Below are 15,734 nucleotides of genomic sequence, written 5' to 3'. Positions count from 1 at the left end.
AGTAACGAGTTGCACTTCGGGAGGGCCGACAGAAGTTAAAATTTGACCATTAACGTTACTGTTGAATAATTTCGCACGACTTGCTTTATTTATCAGTATAAAAGTAGCCGTTTATGTGGTTAAATACAATATTCATTTATTGCGCTATCGTACACAAATGATAATTTATATTACATAAAAATGTTAACACTTCAGAATTATCACAATTATTTATATTAAATAGTTTATCCCTCAGAAAAATCAACTATAATCCATAATTTCAACGACTGTCTTACAAATTATCCATTAGGTCCTTGTGGACGCGAATTGACATTCTATACCATGCCAAGAAAAGTGCTCAACGCCGCTAAAGAAGAAAATCTATATTATAGACAAACATCGTTGCTTCTTTGTGTGTCTTCTACCGCATTTATCATAGTATGGTAGTGTTCCGAAGAGCTGATTAACCTGACTCCTGCCGCAGAATTCCACTTTCGCACGACACGCCACAAGTTAGGATATCATCCTCCATCCATCCATCATCCATCTGGATGTGTGGCGGTCCTCCACAGTGCGGTTTTCAAGAAGCTTTCTCCCTCGTACTACAAAGCTGTGGAATGAGCTTCCTTGTGCGGTATTTCCGGGACGATACGACATGGGTAACTTCAAAAAAAGCGCGTACACTTTCCTTCAAGGCCGGCAACGCTCCTGTGATTCCGCTGGTGTTGCAAGAGATTGTAGGTGGCGGTGATCACTTAACAACAGGTGACCCGTACGGTTCATGAGGCACCATCTATCTACTGCTCGCTGATAGATAGTTGCGGATAGGTCCGACAGAGAGACGCATACGCTAGTATATCATATATACGAGGTACCGAACACAACACAATAAAAAAACGTTATTTTTATAGATTTCTTTACATACGTTCTCTAGTTGTTTTATTTTGAATTGTGGCGTTTTATAGATTATATTATGCAAGATAAAAAATGCAATGTCAATATGGATGATCATAGATATTATTCAAATTATTTATCTTTCTTATTTTAGTAGTAATAGTTCATTGACTTTGCTACGTATTTCATCATTTTTCGTACATCTCACTCTATCCTATAAGTCTACTCGTAACATAAGAGATAAGTCGAGCTTGTTTGGGAAACATACTGTCCCTGGCGTTATCAATTTGCTTTGATCCATCATCGCTACACCACAAACCAAACAACATCGTATTTATAATCAACTAGCTGACCCGGCAAACGGTGTTTTGCCATATAAAGTATAATTCACGCGATAGTTTTATAAGTAATAAAATATTGCCTATATTATAGCCTGTACATCATTTTGTTCTATTGTCAATAGTTTTTGCAGCGCACGCAAAAATAGGTATTCGATTTTACACCTTGTGTTACAAAATAGCAATTTTATTACGGGTCCCTAATTTTGAAAAAAAAAACATAGCCTATAGCCTTCCTCGATAAATGGACTACCCAGCACTGAAAGAATCATTCAAATCGGACCAGTAGTACCAGAGATTAGCGCGTTCAAACAAACAAACAAACACTGCAGCTTTATAATATTAGTATAGATATGATAATAAGACACTCAAAGACACCAGTCTCTCACCTCAGAGCATTAGCGCTTGGTCTTTGTTGCATATCGAGCACTACAGTCTCGACACAAGCTCGAAGCACTTCAGTAGTATCATTCACCGCCACCTGAAAGGCAAATTATATATAAGTACATGTTTTTAAATTGCAATTGTTTCTGTTCAATATTTTTAATAATAAAAATAGTATTTTTTTAAATTGATATAACATTTCTATATAGATAAATAGCAATATAAACTGTTGAATAAAAATATTTAAAAATAGTGCACATTCCCTCTTAGTAAATGAGATAGTCGTTGAACGCCCGCTGCGAAAATTGCATGCTTTTACGCCTAGGTATGTCGTGTTATTCGAGCCGGCACTTTTGATGATTTTATTTTACCTCCTGCTTACTAAACTCTTAGCTAAAGGTTTTTGTTTTAGTTTGAAAATCGAAATTTGTTGTAGTTCTATAATGTTTGCTTTTTATGGATTGCTCAATCGTAACTAGGTGCACACTGATAAAAACCGAATTTCTCTCGGAATGTTTTCATCATCTCACAGCTTATAATCCTGAATAAGCTTGTGAATGTTAAACTGGGTATTTATTGCATGGTCTATAACAGATTCGGTCGCTTCGTAGTCGTAGTCAGGTGTTGTGAACATTACACGACCTCGTACTGTGTTCTAAACACAATCATCGCAGCTCCGTTCGATGCTCGTTGCGATATCTTAAGATAGCTTAACCCCTGGCGTGAATTCCATATAGATAAATAAGCAATGCCTACATTAATAAGAACCTAAATTAATATATACCACTAGTTTTAAAAATAATTTAGTTGCTTTAAATAAATTTGCTTGCTTTTGAAAAAGTTCTACCATACGCTAAATAATAATAAAAACCTTTGATAAGCACTCATAAGACTACTAACTACCAACCCACTGAGTTTACAATACAATTTATTTTGTAAAAAGTTCTTTGATAAGCACTCATAAGACTACCTATACCAACCCACTGAGTTTACAATACAATTTATTTTGAAAAATGTTCTTTGATAAGCACTCATAAGACTACCTATACCAACCCACTGAGTTTACAATACAATTTATTTTGATATGTTCTTTGATAAGCACTCATAAGACTACCTATACCAACCCACTGAGTTTACAATACAATTTATTTTGTAAAAAGTTCTTTGATAAGCACTCATAAGACTACCTATACCAACCCACTGAGTTTACAATACAATTTATTTTGAAAAATGTTCTTTGATAAGCACTCATAAGACTACCTATACCAACCCACTGAGTTTACAATACAATTTATTTTGATATGTTCTTTGATAAGCACTCATAAGACTACCTATACCAACCCACTGAGTTTACAATACAATTTATTTTGAAATGTTCTTTGATAAGCACTCATAAGACCTTTGATAAGCACTCATAAGACCTTTGATAAGCACTCATAAGACTACCTATACCAACCCACTGAGTTTACAATACAATTTATTTTGAAATGTTCTTTGATAAGCACTCATAAGACCTTTGATAAGCACTCATAAGACTACCTATACCAACCCACTGAGTTTACAATACAATTTATTTTGAAAAATGTTCTTCAAAGCTATACAACTATAGAAATATGTAGACTAGACAAATATGTAATGTTTCAAAAACATGTGTTGGTAATTTAACACCGATAATAACCAAGCTAGCCTACTGGCCGTGGAATCCTAACAATAAATTTTCTCAATGTAAATATAATGCCGATCCAATAATCTATCGCACTTGCTCTCATGTGTCACGTTTCAATTTTTAGTTCCAATGTAGTTTGCGTGCCCAAAAGTGGATGGAGCGAGCCCAAGGTATTTTCTTGTTGTTTCGCTTTTAGTTTGTATTGTGAAAAAATAGTTACGTGTTAAGTTATTAAAATAAAATAAAGAATTTAGGGTTTGCTAATTGTGTTGCATAGTTTTAAATCGTAAACAAAATAAAAGTTATTTCTTTCAGTAGAAGAACATCAAGTATTTACGAAATTAAATTATTTTAAGAAAACGGCAAAAACAGGGGTAAGACAAATATAAGTCTTTATTGCCTAAAAATTATTTGGTAGGCATACTGTTATTTTGATGTCACAAGTTAAAAAAAACTGGTTATAGTTTATAGTTGTTTTTCCAAGCAATAAATATATCGAAAAAGTACTTATAACAATCATTAGTGTTTACAATAATTATTTATATATTCAATTTTCTGCATGAAAAATAAACAAAGTGATTGCAGTCTTAATACATCTCGTTACCGCTAGATAGCGGTAACACTGAAAACATATGTATCATACTTACAGACCTCTATTATATACCACGAAACGACTTATGAATCTAATAAAAAGGCAGTCTGCTACTCATATTATCGTGTAAGTAAGTACACTATCGTTACGATAGATGTATTTTAAAAGAACAAAATAGACACGCCGAGAGCAAATGATAACGACAACCTCAACGCGTTATTTGTTTCTAGCTTGGTATTATATTATTGAGTACTTTACTTGTATCTGCTGTGTCAACCATAGTAGAGAACCAATGCACGCCCCTGAGTTTAGCACCTGCTTTCTTAATTCCTTTATGTGTGTGTGTTTTAAAATTATTCATTGTTTATTTATCACACATTGTTAATTCCGTTAAACGTATTTTAAAATTTTTCGCTGTAATGATATCCGTCCACGTCGTCCCAGTGTGCTAACACTAAGCTACAAGGACAAGTAGATCGTTTGTGGTTAAACTACACTTCACCTGAAGCCTGTCCAGTTTAAAGTGTGTCTCGACGGCGACGTACTCGATCGGCAGGTGAAGAGGCGACGTGTTCTCCTGGTAGTCTATCGCACGGAATAGTTTCTCCTTCTCTTCTGGAGTCATGGCTTTCTCAAACTGTTTCACTGAAAATATTTAAGAAAAAGCTAGTTTAGTTTAGGATACGACATAAAAATACCACAGACTTACGATGATCTTTGTGACGTTTGAACATTTTACATTCAATTTGATATACCAGGAAGCTTTTTAGAATACATGGACCGCATTTCAAGTTAAATTCAATTTGATATATGAGGTATATAACACTGAACATATCAAAATCAATAACCAGTGTAAGAAGGCGAATTGACTATGATAGTAACATAAAGTGTGCTTGTCAGCAGCCGGTCAAGGGTCTCGTCTTACGATGATCTTCGTAACGTTTGTAAATTTTACATTCAATTTAATATACTAGGAAGCTTTTTAGAATACATTAGCAATGTTTTCTGCCTAGGTTCCATAAAACATCAGTCAGCAAGACAGTCAGTCATAGAAGTTTAACAGTATCAATCTATGAATAGCCGAAGAGGCAAAGAGTACTTTAAAATTGTAACAGTATAAATTTACAGCCGCGAACAATGATATACTATCATTGTACGCGGGCGAAATGGAACAGGTAATAATAGTATTATAATGTCATGTTTGAAGGCACCGTAGAAAAAATATTAGAATCTTAAGCTTTCATTAAAATATTGTACTAGATTAACTTTAAAATCGGCAAGAAAAATAGTAACACAAATAAACGTGTGGCTATAATATTTGTGTTTAGATCGAACCAAAGACGTTCATTTTCTCTGCTATTTCTGAGTAAAAAGATTTTTAATAAGAATACTACAATTTGATAACATAGTGATATAAATAAAATTGGTAATTATAATGTCTTACTGATAGCAACACCCTCAGACAGCTCCTCGTCTTTGGAGTTTGCTCCGGACCACCAACCACTGAACCAGCCACGGGATTTTTTCGCCTCTTCCTCTATTTTACCAAGCCTCTCAACCTAAAATCAAGATAAAATAAAAATAAATGTGGTTAGTCACGGCAAATATATGACGGCGCAACTGTAGCACCTTAGTTCTTCGATAGAAAGAGAAACCTTGATGGGCAAGAGCGAGAGGTACCTGTCACTGACGTCTGGCAGCGCAACTGTGGCGCCTTAATCTTTCAAGAAAAAACAGTTTGACGTGCGGGAGTGAGAGGTACCTGTCGCACTGACGGAACGTCGTCGGTTCGTTGGGCGGCCATGTTGCTTGTCACTTTTTGAACGAGCAGCGGCCCGACCGGACGTTAACCACGGATCGTCTAGCCATATTTTGTTATCCTATATAATCCGCTTGAAATACGATTGTAAAGTGATTTGAATTATGGAAGACCAATTATGATTGGATTGTACGTAACTATTGACGTTTATTTCTTAAATAACCTCGCCCGATTACCCACGTAGAATGGATAATTCAGATAAGGGCGCAGAGTCTCCGTTATATACTATCACTATACTAAACAGTACTTTATTTATTTATAACATTAAACAAAAAAGTACAAAGAATAAGGAAGAGATGCCTCGACACTTCATATACGCTATTCAGCCTGTTTCGGATAATATTAATGTCAAGCTGTTAGTTAAGTTTTCACATTTATAATATTGGTACCTATAGAGAAAGTTAGAACTCAATCCAAATCACAAAGAAGTTTCAAATTAGCTCAGCGTATATTCGGTGCTAATTCATTCCAGTTTGCGTAAAGGCTATGAAATGCGAATTTTTTTTATGAAAAAATTAAGGAGACGAGCAAAAAGTTCACCAGATTATATGTGATACGCCCTCCCAGAATATTGCAGTGCCCATAAGGATTCTTGATAGAACCTAAAAATCTGAACCGCATCGCAATTACATTCGTTATTTTGAGACAAAAGATGTTAAGTTTCATCAGCACAGTAATTTTACTAACTACGGCACCAATTATTCAATAATTATGACTACACATAACTATGTCATTACCCACCTAGCGGGTAGTGTAATAGTTATGTACGGCATCCACCACCCTCTGATTTTCTGCAATAATTTATTCTACCAATACATGAAATCTAAAAAAAACTCGATTTCCGGCGCATATGTGTGTAAAGTGTGAGGGTAGAAATACTCGTATCTCAATCCCAGTGTATGTATCGAAATCGAAACAACGCACGGCGACCACTTCAACGGGGCTATCCAGTAGGGACTCACGAGCGAGCAATGACGCCAGACGCATGGGCGAGCTGTGTTCGTTACCTACTCTACTAGTCCGACCGATCGCAATCAATTATAAAATATAAATATAAATAAATAAAATTATAGGTATTATTCAATATCATAAATGCATGAAATTTTAGGTTTAACAGTAAGTGATTGTAGTATGGGTGTTTACCGCTAGATGGCGGTAAAAATGAAAGTATGTGTAATTTTACACACAAACTTAGCTATTGAGATAAAATAAGAAAGCAGTTTAAGGTATAATTTTGTACCTTGAATGACACAAACTAAAATATTAGGTTGACCATATGGTACGGAAACTACATGCGAAACACAAACTTCAATATGTAGATCTCAAAACCTAGTACTGTCAGACTAAAGTGCAGTTCCACGACAAGATAGATCTGCAGTGCTTACCTTGCTAGAAAACCAATGCACGCCACTGCATATAACCTTATACTAGGTAGGTACAGTTTTAGATAAAGAAGACAACCGTAATGTCGTCAGAAAAGGTAAGAATCACGCGATAGAAAGAGAGGCAACTTCTAGGTGAATAAAAATGTATGTTAATAGTGCTGTGCGATCTGAATTTCGCCTTATTGTTTGGCCGCAAGAGTCCCTATTTCTTTAATTTATTTTGCGAAGTGGGTACTTCTGTAGTTGTACTATTACATATTTTTAGAGAGGCTAGGCTAACTATCTTCTAACAAATGAGTGATATGCTCACTTAATTTTGAGCCGATGTCTAGTATATTAGTAATGACATCAAAGAGAATTCTAAAGAATTCCATTTTGAGAAAATAAATGACTTTTATGGCTTTAATGATTATAGCTGACATAAAATATAAATAAAACCGTTCACGTACGAGTAAGACAGGTTCAATATCGTGGTGTAATGTAAGTTTAAATACCTTTGTAAAATAAGTTTTTTTAATATGTATGAGGCATATTGGATTTTACTATCTTTTTCTATAATAATAAACGAGTTCACTGTATAACTATTGCGCGTCATGAGATACAGCCTGCTGATACACGGAATGTGTAAAATGTTTGGTTGTGTAACACAAAAAAAAATGTGGAATATGAATGGCTCCGTTATAAACCTAACAATTATTATCACAATTTTTAAACAAATTGTTATTTTTTAAAATGATAACCCTCATTACTGGGATTAATTATACAAATTAAAATTGTAAACAAAATAATGAACAATGCGGGACTCGAACCCGCGACCTCTCTGCTTCTATCTGCATCGTCTTCGCATTCGAGTCACGCATTGTTCATAAATTTTTGCGAGAAAAACGAATCTACACAGCATATTGTAGTGTAGTAAAGATACCTCAAGTTCAATCCTCTGTCGTATGACCACCAAGTTGAACAGGTCCAATGACTTCTCGGCCTCGTTCAGAACGCACTGGTGATCCGATGTCACTTTGCCGTTACTGGTCAGCTTGGCTTGATACGCCGCCGCGTAATCCTTACACAGCTGCCGGTGAGCCAGCATGTGCGTCCAATCCCAGTTCCGGCGACGTCTCAACACGTCCTCCTCGAGGACACATTTGTACGCGAATTGCCACCACAATTTGTAATTACCTTTGTAGGTTTTCACATTTGGCCGGTACTTTCTGCAATTTAATCCCATTTTAACATATAATCATGACATACGATAAAACAAACTCCGTAGTGACACTAACATAAAATATTTTCTCGAGTAATATGAGTTTCAAAAAAATAAACGAAATGAGAGAATTTAAATAATTTTTAATAATTTGGTAGAATTAATATTATTTATTTATCCCGATGTTGATGAACAGATTTACGGGCAACTGAGATTGTCAGTACTCGGCGACTTATAACTGTCCAAGTTGTTAATAGTGCAGCGAAAAATTTTCCTCAGAACTGGTAATATTTTGCTTCCTTTTTAATATATTTTATAATGTGTCTCTTAAGATATTAATTGAGGGATCATAAGCCTATCCATCTTAATCTCCGGTGGTTTGTTGGGTGACACATCATGTTCCACCGCTACTGTACTTACCCTTATTACTCATTCATTGTTTATCTATACGGAGTTGTCACCTCTTTATTTTGTTTGCTGAATTAATTTTCTGACTTTTGAAAATATTAGGGGTTAAGGTATGAAATTGCCGATTTTTTTTTAAATTTAACATTAAAGTAATTACCATTATTATCTATATATTGATTCCATCTAATAGGAAGGTCATTTATGCCTATGCGATAGAACTGTGATGATCTAGGTTCGAAAAACTGTGTGAAATCATTTTGTACTGCCTCCTGTGAAGAAATCTTTTTATCACGTAGAAAATTTTCCAAAGCACGAAAAAAAATGGTAGTCCGTTGGAGCAAGGTCTGCCAAATATGAAGGGTGACGAATGGTTTCTAATTGTAGTTCCTGTAGAGATAAAACGGTTTCTCGTGCTGTATGAGGTCTCGCGTTATCATGGAGCAAGAATGGTGAAGATCGATTCATGAGTGAGGGTTATTTTACTGCTAGTTTTGCTATCATTGCTCGGAGTTCGGCACAGTAGACATCTGCCGTTATGGCTTGACCAGATCGGAGAAAGCTATAGTGAATAACACAATTCTGAGACCACCAACCAAACAGTTACGTTACGTTAATTAGGGTTTTATTGGTACAATGTTGCGGCGGTTGACCTAGTGTCAGCCATTGTATTTTTCGCTTACGGTTATCGTAAAGAATCCACTTTTCACCACATGTCACATTTCAAGCCAATATTCCTTCATTTCTGTATCGATTCAATAAGGCAACACAAGTTTCAACACGCATTTCTTGCTGCAGACCAGTCAAAACATGAGGCACCCATTTTTCATATTTTTTATAAATGAGTCAATATTGTTGGCAAGATAACGGTAACGCTCGGACGGGCTTCCACCATCTCTTTCAAATTATTGTTATTCACCTGTGTGGGCGGTGATCGGCTTCCACCATCTCTTTCAAATCATTGTTATTCACCTGTATGGGCGGTGATCGGCTTCGCATCTCTTTCAAATCATTGTTATTCACCTGTGTGAGCGGTGATCGGTTTCCACCATCTCTTTCAAATAATTGTTATTCACCTGTGTGGGCGGTCGCGGTGATCGGCTTCCACCATCTCTTTCAAATCATTGTTATTCACCTGTGTGGGCGGTGATCGGCTTCCACCATCTCTTTCAAATAATTGTTATTCACCTGTGTGGGCGGTCTCGGTGATCGGCTTCCACCATCTCTTTCAAATCATTGTTATTCACCTGTGTGGGCGGTGATCGGCTTCCAGCATCTCTTTCAAATCATTGTTATTCACCTGTGTGGGCGGTGATCGGCTTCCAGCATCTCTTTCAAATCATTGTTATTCACCTGTGTGGGCGGTGATCGGCTTCCAGCATCTCTTTCAAATCATTGTTATTCACCTGTTTGGGCGGTTATCGGCTTCCAGCATCTATTTCAAATCATTGTTATTCACCTGTGTGGGCGGTGATCGGCTTCCAGCATCCCTTTCAAATCATTGTTATTCACCTGTGTGGGCGGTGATCGGCTTCCAGCATCCCTTTCAAATCATTGTTATTCACCTGTGTGGGCGGTGATCGGCTTCCAGCATCCCTTTCAAATCATTGTTATTCACCTGTGTGGGCGGTGATCGGCTTCCACCATCTCTTTCAAATCATTGTTATTCACCTGTGTGGGCGGTGATCGGCTTCCACCATCTCTTTCAAATCATTGTTATTCACAAGGGTGGGCGGTGATCGGCTTCCACCATCTCTTTCAAATCATTGTTATTCACCTGTGTGGGCGGTCTTCCTGGTGGTTCCTTCTTCAAATCAAAGTATCCATCACTAAAGCATTTAAACTAAAACCGCACGGTGCGTTCATCAGCAGTCCCCTCTCCAAACGTAACAATGATTTTGCGATCTGTTTCTGTCGCGTTAGTTCCGCGTCGGAACTCGTATTCAAAAATAAAAGGCATTTAGGCGTTTATTAATTTTCTCAAAATTTATTCCTTTAGAATTCTTTTTCATGTCATTTCTTATATACTAGATACTACTACAGCTTCGGAAACAAATAGCGCTCTGAGAGTAACTCGAATTCTCGAAGCATCCATCTTTCTTGTCTAAACTGAATAAAAAAAACAACTGAAAGTCGATAATCGAATGTTTCATTATTTAAAAGAAGGACTACATAGGTACCATTTTCACAAAAAAAGTTTCACTCAAAAATCTCAAACCATGAAGGTGTTATATCAATTCAAAGTACCTATTACAATAAAACGGCAATTTCATACTTTAAACCCATTTAATATGCTGAGGTGTCTCCCGTCTGTGTCCTTCAGTTTAACATTGAGATAGAACACTAACAATAAATATTTTATTCAAATAATTTAAGGCTTTCTAACGTATAATGACGCCTATCTATCTCCCAGTGTGGATGCCAGTCAACATCCATCAGCCATACAACCTCTTTCACACCATTCATCTCATAATTCTTTACATGTGTTATGCTTATAAATTAATTGTATCATCAACATATTTTATAATATATGACATACCTATATGGAGCACCTTTGTTCATTCTGTCCATTGAATCAGCCAGAAGCATCATATCTTGATACTGAGCCTTTGTGAGATTCACCGACAACTGTTCCATGTGCAGCGACAGTATCACTTTTGGTGAGCTGAACTTTGGTGTGTCTCCCTCTGGCTTTGGATTTAATTTTAATTTTGCAGTTGCATTTATTGGACCCAATGCTAAAATACATAATTCTCATTAAAATTCAACTATTTCCAAGTGGTGGTAAACAGTGTAACATATAGGTAACTGACATTTTTAAGTGTACTATTTGGCCTACATGTATAAATAGCTTTTAATAATAAAACTAAACATTAATCTCTTTAAATGTGACTTATACTACATATATTACCATAATTATAATATTCTGGCTGATATGTTTTGGTTGCTATTTCTTTCTCCAATCGTGATTTTATATCTTGGTTATTTGATTTTGAATATAGTTCAGTAACTGGATTCCAATAGATTGCCAGACCTTCTAAACTTAGTATCTGAAAATATTATTGAAAATTTAATTGTACGAATAATCACTATATGTAATGAAATGTCATGGACTGAATTAGTTGTATTGCGATTTTATAGGCATTTCTAGGTAAAAAAATAGGTTCTAAATAAGTAATCACCAACATATTTTATACTAAAATATCTTCTTCGAAACACGTTGCATCTAATAGTACAAGAATTATTCTGAATTGGTTCAGTAGTTTTCGCAGTATAACCGAAGGAAAAAACCGGCCATACATTTATTAGTACAATAAAGATTCTTGGGATAGATTCTGACTTCACACTGCGCTTCAACCAATAGCATTGCGTTTCGATGTTTATTATTCAGCACAAATTTAATAAAACAAACTATTTAAGATAAAATAAATAATAATATTAATAATAATATTATATTTCAACTAAATATCAGTTTCATGCATATACCCTATTTAATTACACAATTGAAGAAATACTTTAACATTCTTACTCCGACAGATATAAACATTTTTAGGGCAGACTAAAAGAAGATAGCATCATATCTCTTATTCCTAATACACAAATACAATACCTTGAATATTTTTGTCACTGCTCCTTGAACAATAGTTTGCTTCCAATTCTCATCTGTAGTATGCACAGAAAGGTTATGTAGAGTAATTCCAAAAGAGAATGGTGCCTTGGGATTTGTTACACTGTCCTCGTATCGAACATGGATATCAGATATCGTGAGTTGAACATTCTTGATTATTTGTGTCACTAGCTTCTCAACAAATGTCTCGTCTAGTTTGTTTTCATCTAGAATTAAAATTATTAGTATTAAATGAAATCTAGAATAAAAATATTTTTTGTGTTTCATAAACATGTAATATCTATACTAATATATAAAGCTGCAGTGTTTGTTTGTTTGAACGCGCTAATCTCTGGTACTACTGGTCCGATTTGAATGATTCTTTCAGTGTTGGGTAGTCCATTTATCGAGGAAGGCTATGTTTTTTTTTTTTCAAAATTAGGGATCCGTAATAAAATTGCTATTTTGTAACACAAGGTGTAAAATCGAAAACCTATTTTTGCGTGCGCTGCAAAAACTATTGACAATAGAACAAAATGATGTACAGGCTATAATATAGGCAATATTTTATTACTTATAAAACTATCGCGTGAATTATACTTTATATGGCAAAACAACGTTTGCCGGGTCAGCTAGTCTATTATATATGGTTTCAATAACTTAGTGAAGTGAAGTGCGACTCAGCTAATTGCAAATTTAGCGCGAATCCGTAATAATGGTATCACAAAGGGAAAAGGTGGGCCCGCAGATGAATGCAACGAAAACCATGCTGATGACGAATAGATCAACGTCACCGATTAAAGTAAACAGCGTAACAATAGACTACGTTATAAAAATGATTGAAGTTTTCTTTCAGTTTAAGTCTCATGCTAGATTTTGGCGAGACAACACGTCCTGAGGATGCCTCGTGTAGAGGCGAAACACGTGTCGAATTGTTTTAAAAAACAAATATTGGCGGAATTAACACTAAAGAAAACTTAAATCATTTTTATAATTATGGATTTCCGCAAAGTAACGCCTAATTCAATAAATTTTCATAGACAATGTTGACGAATTTACGTACCTTGGACAGATAATTAATTACCCCTACGAATACTAACTCAAAGGTAATACAAAACAATAAACATAGCATGGACATGTTATTGGTGCCTAAAAGAGATTATGAAAAACCCGTCATTACCACTAAAACTCAAAAGAATTGTTCACAACACCTGCATACTCCCAGCCATGACGTATGGTTGTCAAACATGGGCACTAACTAACGATAATCTTTTTTTTATGAAAATACGGGACGAGACGAGCAGGACGTTCAGCTGATGGTAATTGTAAAAATTCTGAGCGGCACTACAATTGCGCTCGTCACCTTGAGACATAAGATGTCAAGTCTCATTCGCCCAGTAATGTCAGTAGTTACGGCGCCATTCAGACCGAAACACAGTAATGCTTACACATTACTGCTTCACGGCAGAAATAGGCGCCAATCTAAACAAACTAAAAACATGTCAACACAACATAGAAAGAAGTATACTAAAGATTAAGAAAAGTGATAGAATAAACTTAAAAGAAGTAAGAAGAAGAACAAACATTGCAGACGTATCACTAGTAAACTCAAATGGCAATGGGCAGGACACCTAATACTGGGCAAACAAGAAAAATGGGCCAAAACAGTAACAGAATGGTATTCTAGAGAAGGAAAAAGAAAGAGAGGAACACCGAGTCGTATATGGAGCTCCATCTATGGAATCGAATTTGACTACCCATACAGCCCAGTTAGTGGCCCAGCCTACTGAACTTCCCTGGTTCGCATCCCCGTAGATATTTATATTCGAAGATTCCAGAACGATCTGACATGTCATTGTCAGACACCTTCTTTAAAGTTCATTTATTTTTATGTTATTAATTTATTGTGTGTTATTAATATGTTAAAAGTAATCAAGATATTTGATAACTCAGGCGCAAAGATAAAATATAAAATTCAATCGTTTTCTATAAGATTTTAGGCAATTATTTTAAGTATATTTAAAAAAATGAGGTTAATCAACAAAAACCTTTTTCTGCTTCTTTCTTTTTAGCTTCCTCAACTCGAGCAAGTTCCGCTTGCTTAGAAGCCAGTGCCATTTTCTCCTCCTTCTCTGCATCGTATTTAACTTCAACACTTGGATTTACAATCAAGAATAATCTTTCAATTGTTGCTTCCACCGATGCACCATACAAATTTTTCCATGGTATTTTTAGAACCAGTTTTCCTGTAATTAATGCAACAAAAATGTTAAAAAATTAAACTTTATGTATAACTGTGAAAATATACAATAAAATAATTAACAGTTATACCGGCCAATTGACAACATTTTGTAAGTCTCTACCTATATCTCTGAGATCTATTTGCATTATGCCCTCAATTCATTGAGGGAGCATCCCCCTCAAATAATATACATATTTTAAACAAGTTACAGACAAGGCATGCACCTAGATCGGATGCGCGGTGCGATTTACTCAACTTGTGCGGTGACCTTAGCACTGATCTCATTTTTCACATTCAAGTACTAGGCTTCAGATCCGGGCCGTGGTCTGTCCTACCTGGAACGTAGTTCGTACTGTTATACCCTTAGAATGTAGGGCATAAGGTTGATTAAACATTTAATATTGATTAGTCAATATTTTGATAACTATATATAAGTTACACCACGACCTAACGGGAGCAAGGGCAGTACTTAGTCAGTCAATCGCCGGCCTTCTTTCCTAATAAACGTGTTATATTTTAAAGTACTAATTCTACCAAATCTATATTCTCTGTATCTTTTTCACTGTTTCTTTGATAATTGTATTTGTGTGAAACAAACATTTCTTTTTAAAAAGGGAGATTTTCCTTTCGGTATAACAGTACGCTATGCAATCATGGGCAAATCTTCAAATATTATAATAACTCCGCTTGCCTCATGAATCATTATAAATCACCTGCAGTTATCTTTCAAATGAATCATTAATGTTATCGTTTTAAAAACACTTCAAACACCTATATCTACACGCTACCTAAGTATATAGTTCCATTTTCGGATGAAGCAACTTAGTATATTTAATTAACTAAATAAATGTAAAAAAGCGAGATTTCAGATTCGATCCTGCTTGAAACAAATGACGGTGAGAAATAGCTAACAAACGAAAGAGATAACTAACTAACCATTAGATTGTATTATTTGCTGATGATTCTTCACTTATTTTTAAAGTGAAGCGACTTACAGATATTGATGACGAGGTAAACAATGCACTCTCAAAGATAGTGCGTTGATTTGAGACGAATAATCTGCACTTAAACAGTAAAACAACAAAGTGTTTACGGTTTATTACACCAAACACAGCGGAGGTACAAACCAACGTACTTATAAAGGACTTGTGGACACTACGGTCTTCTTGGGTATCACGTTAGATAAAAAGCTTCAGTGGGGTCCACATATTGCCCAACTAGC

At 35.5% G+C, this 15,734-nt stretch overlaps 1 protein-coding gene across 4 annotated transcripts in view; it reads right to left on the bottom strand.

The window, feature by feature from the left end:
• Positions 1-15,734, bottom strand: part of LOC126967068 (intermembrane lipid transfer protein Vps13) — a 122,224-nt gene that overhangs the window by 99,758 nt on the left and 6,732 nt on the right. For all 4 annotated transcript variants that reach the window (XM_050811401.1, XM_050811403.1, XM_050811402.1 and 1 more), the window contains exons 3-10: positions 14,319-14,516; positions 12,274-12,497; positions 11,575-11,713; positions 11,203-11,401; positions 7,980-8,265; positions 5,298-5,412; positions 4,356-4,498; positions 1,601-1,692 (exon numbers count right to left, since the gene is read on the bottom strand). In XM_050811401.1, coding sequence (XP_050667358.1) covers positions 1,601-1,692; positions 4,356-4,498; positions 5,298-5,412; positions 7,980-8,265; positions 11,203-11,401; positions 11,575-11,713; positions 12,274-12,497; positions 14,319-14,516 — 1,396 coding nt within the window. The remainder of the gene's footprint in view (positions 1-1,600; positions 1,693-4,355; positions 4,499-5,297; positions 5,413-7,979; positions 8,266-11,202; positions 11,402-11,574; positions 11,714-12,273; positions 12,498-14,318; positions 14,517-15,734) is intronic.

Source organism: Leptidea sinapis, chromosome 12, assembly GCF_905404315.1.
Source record: "Leptidea sinapis chromosome 12, ilLepSina1.1, whole genome shotgun sequence".
Taxonomy (NCBI): Eukaryota; Metazoa; Arthropoda; class Insecta; order Lepidoptera; family Pieridae; genus Leptidea; species Leptidea sinapis.
This window is presented reverse-complemented; position numbering and strand designations above follow the sequence as displayed.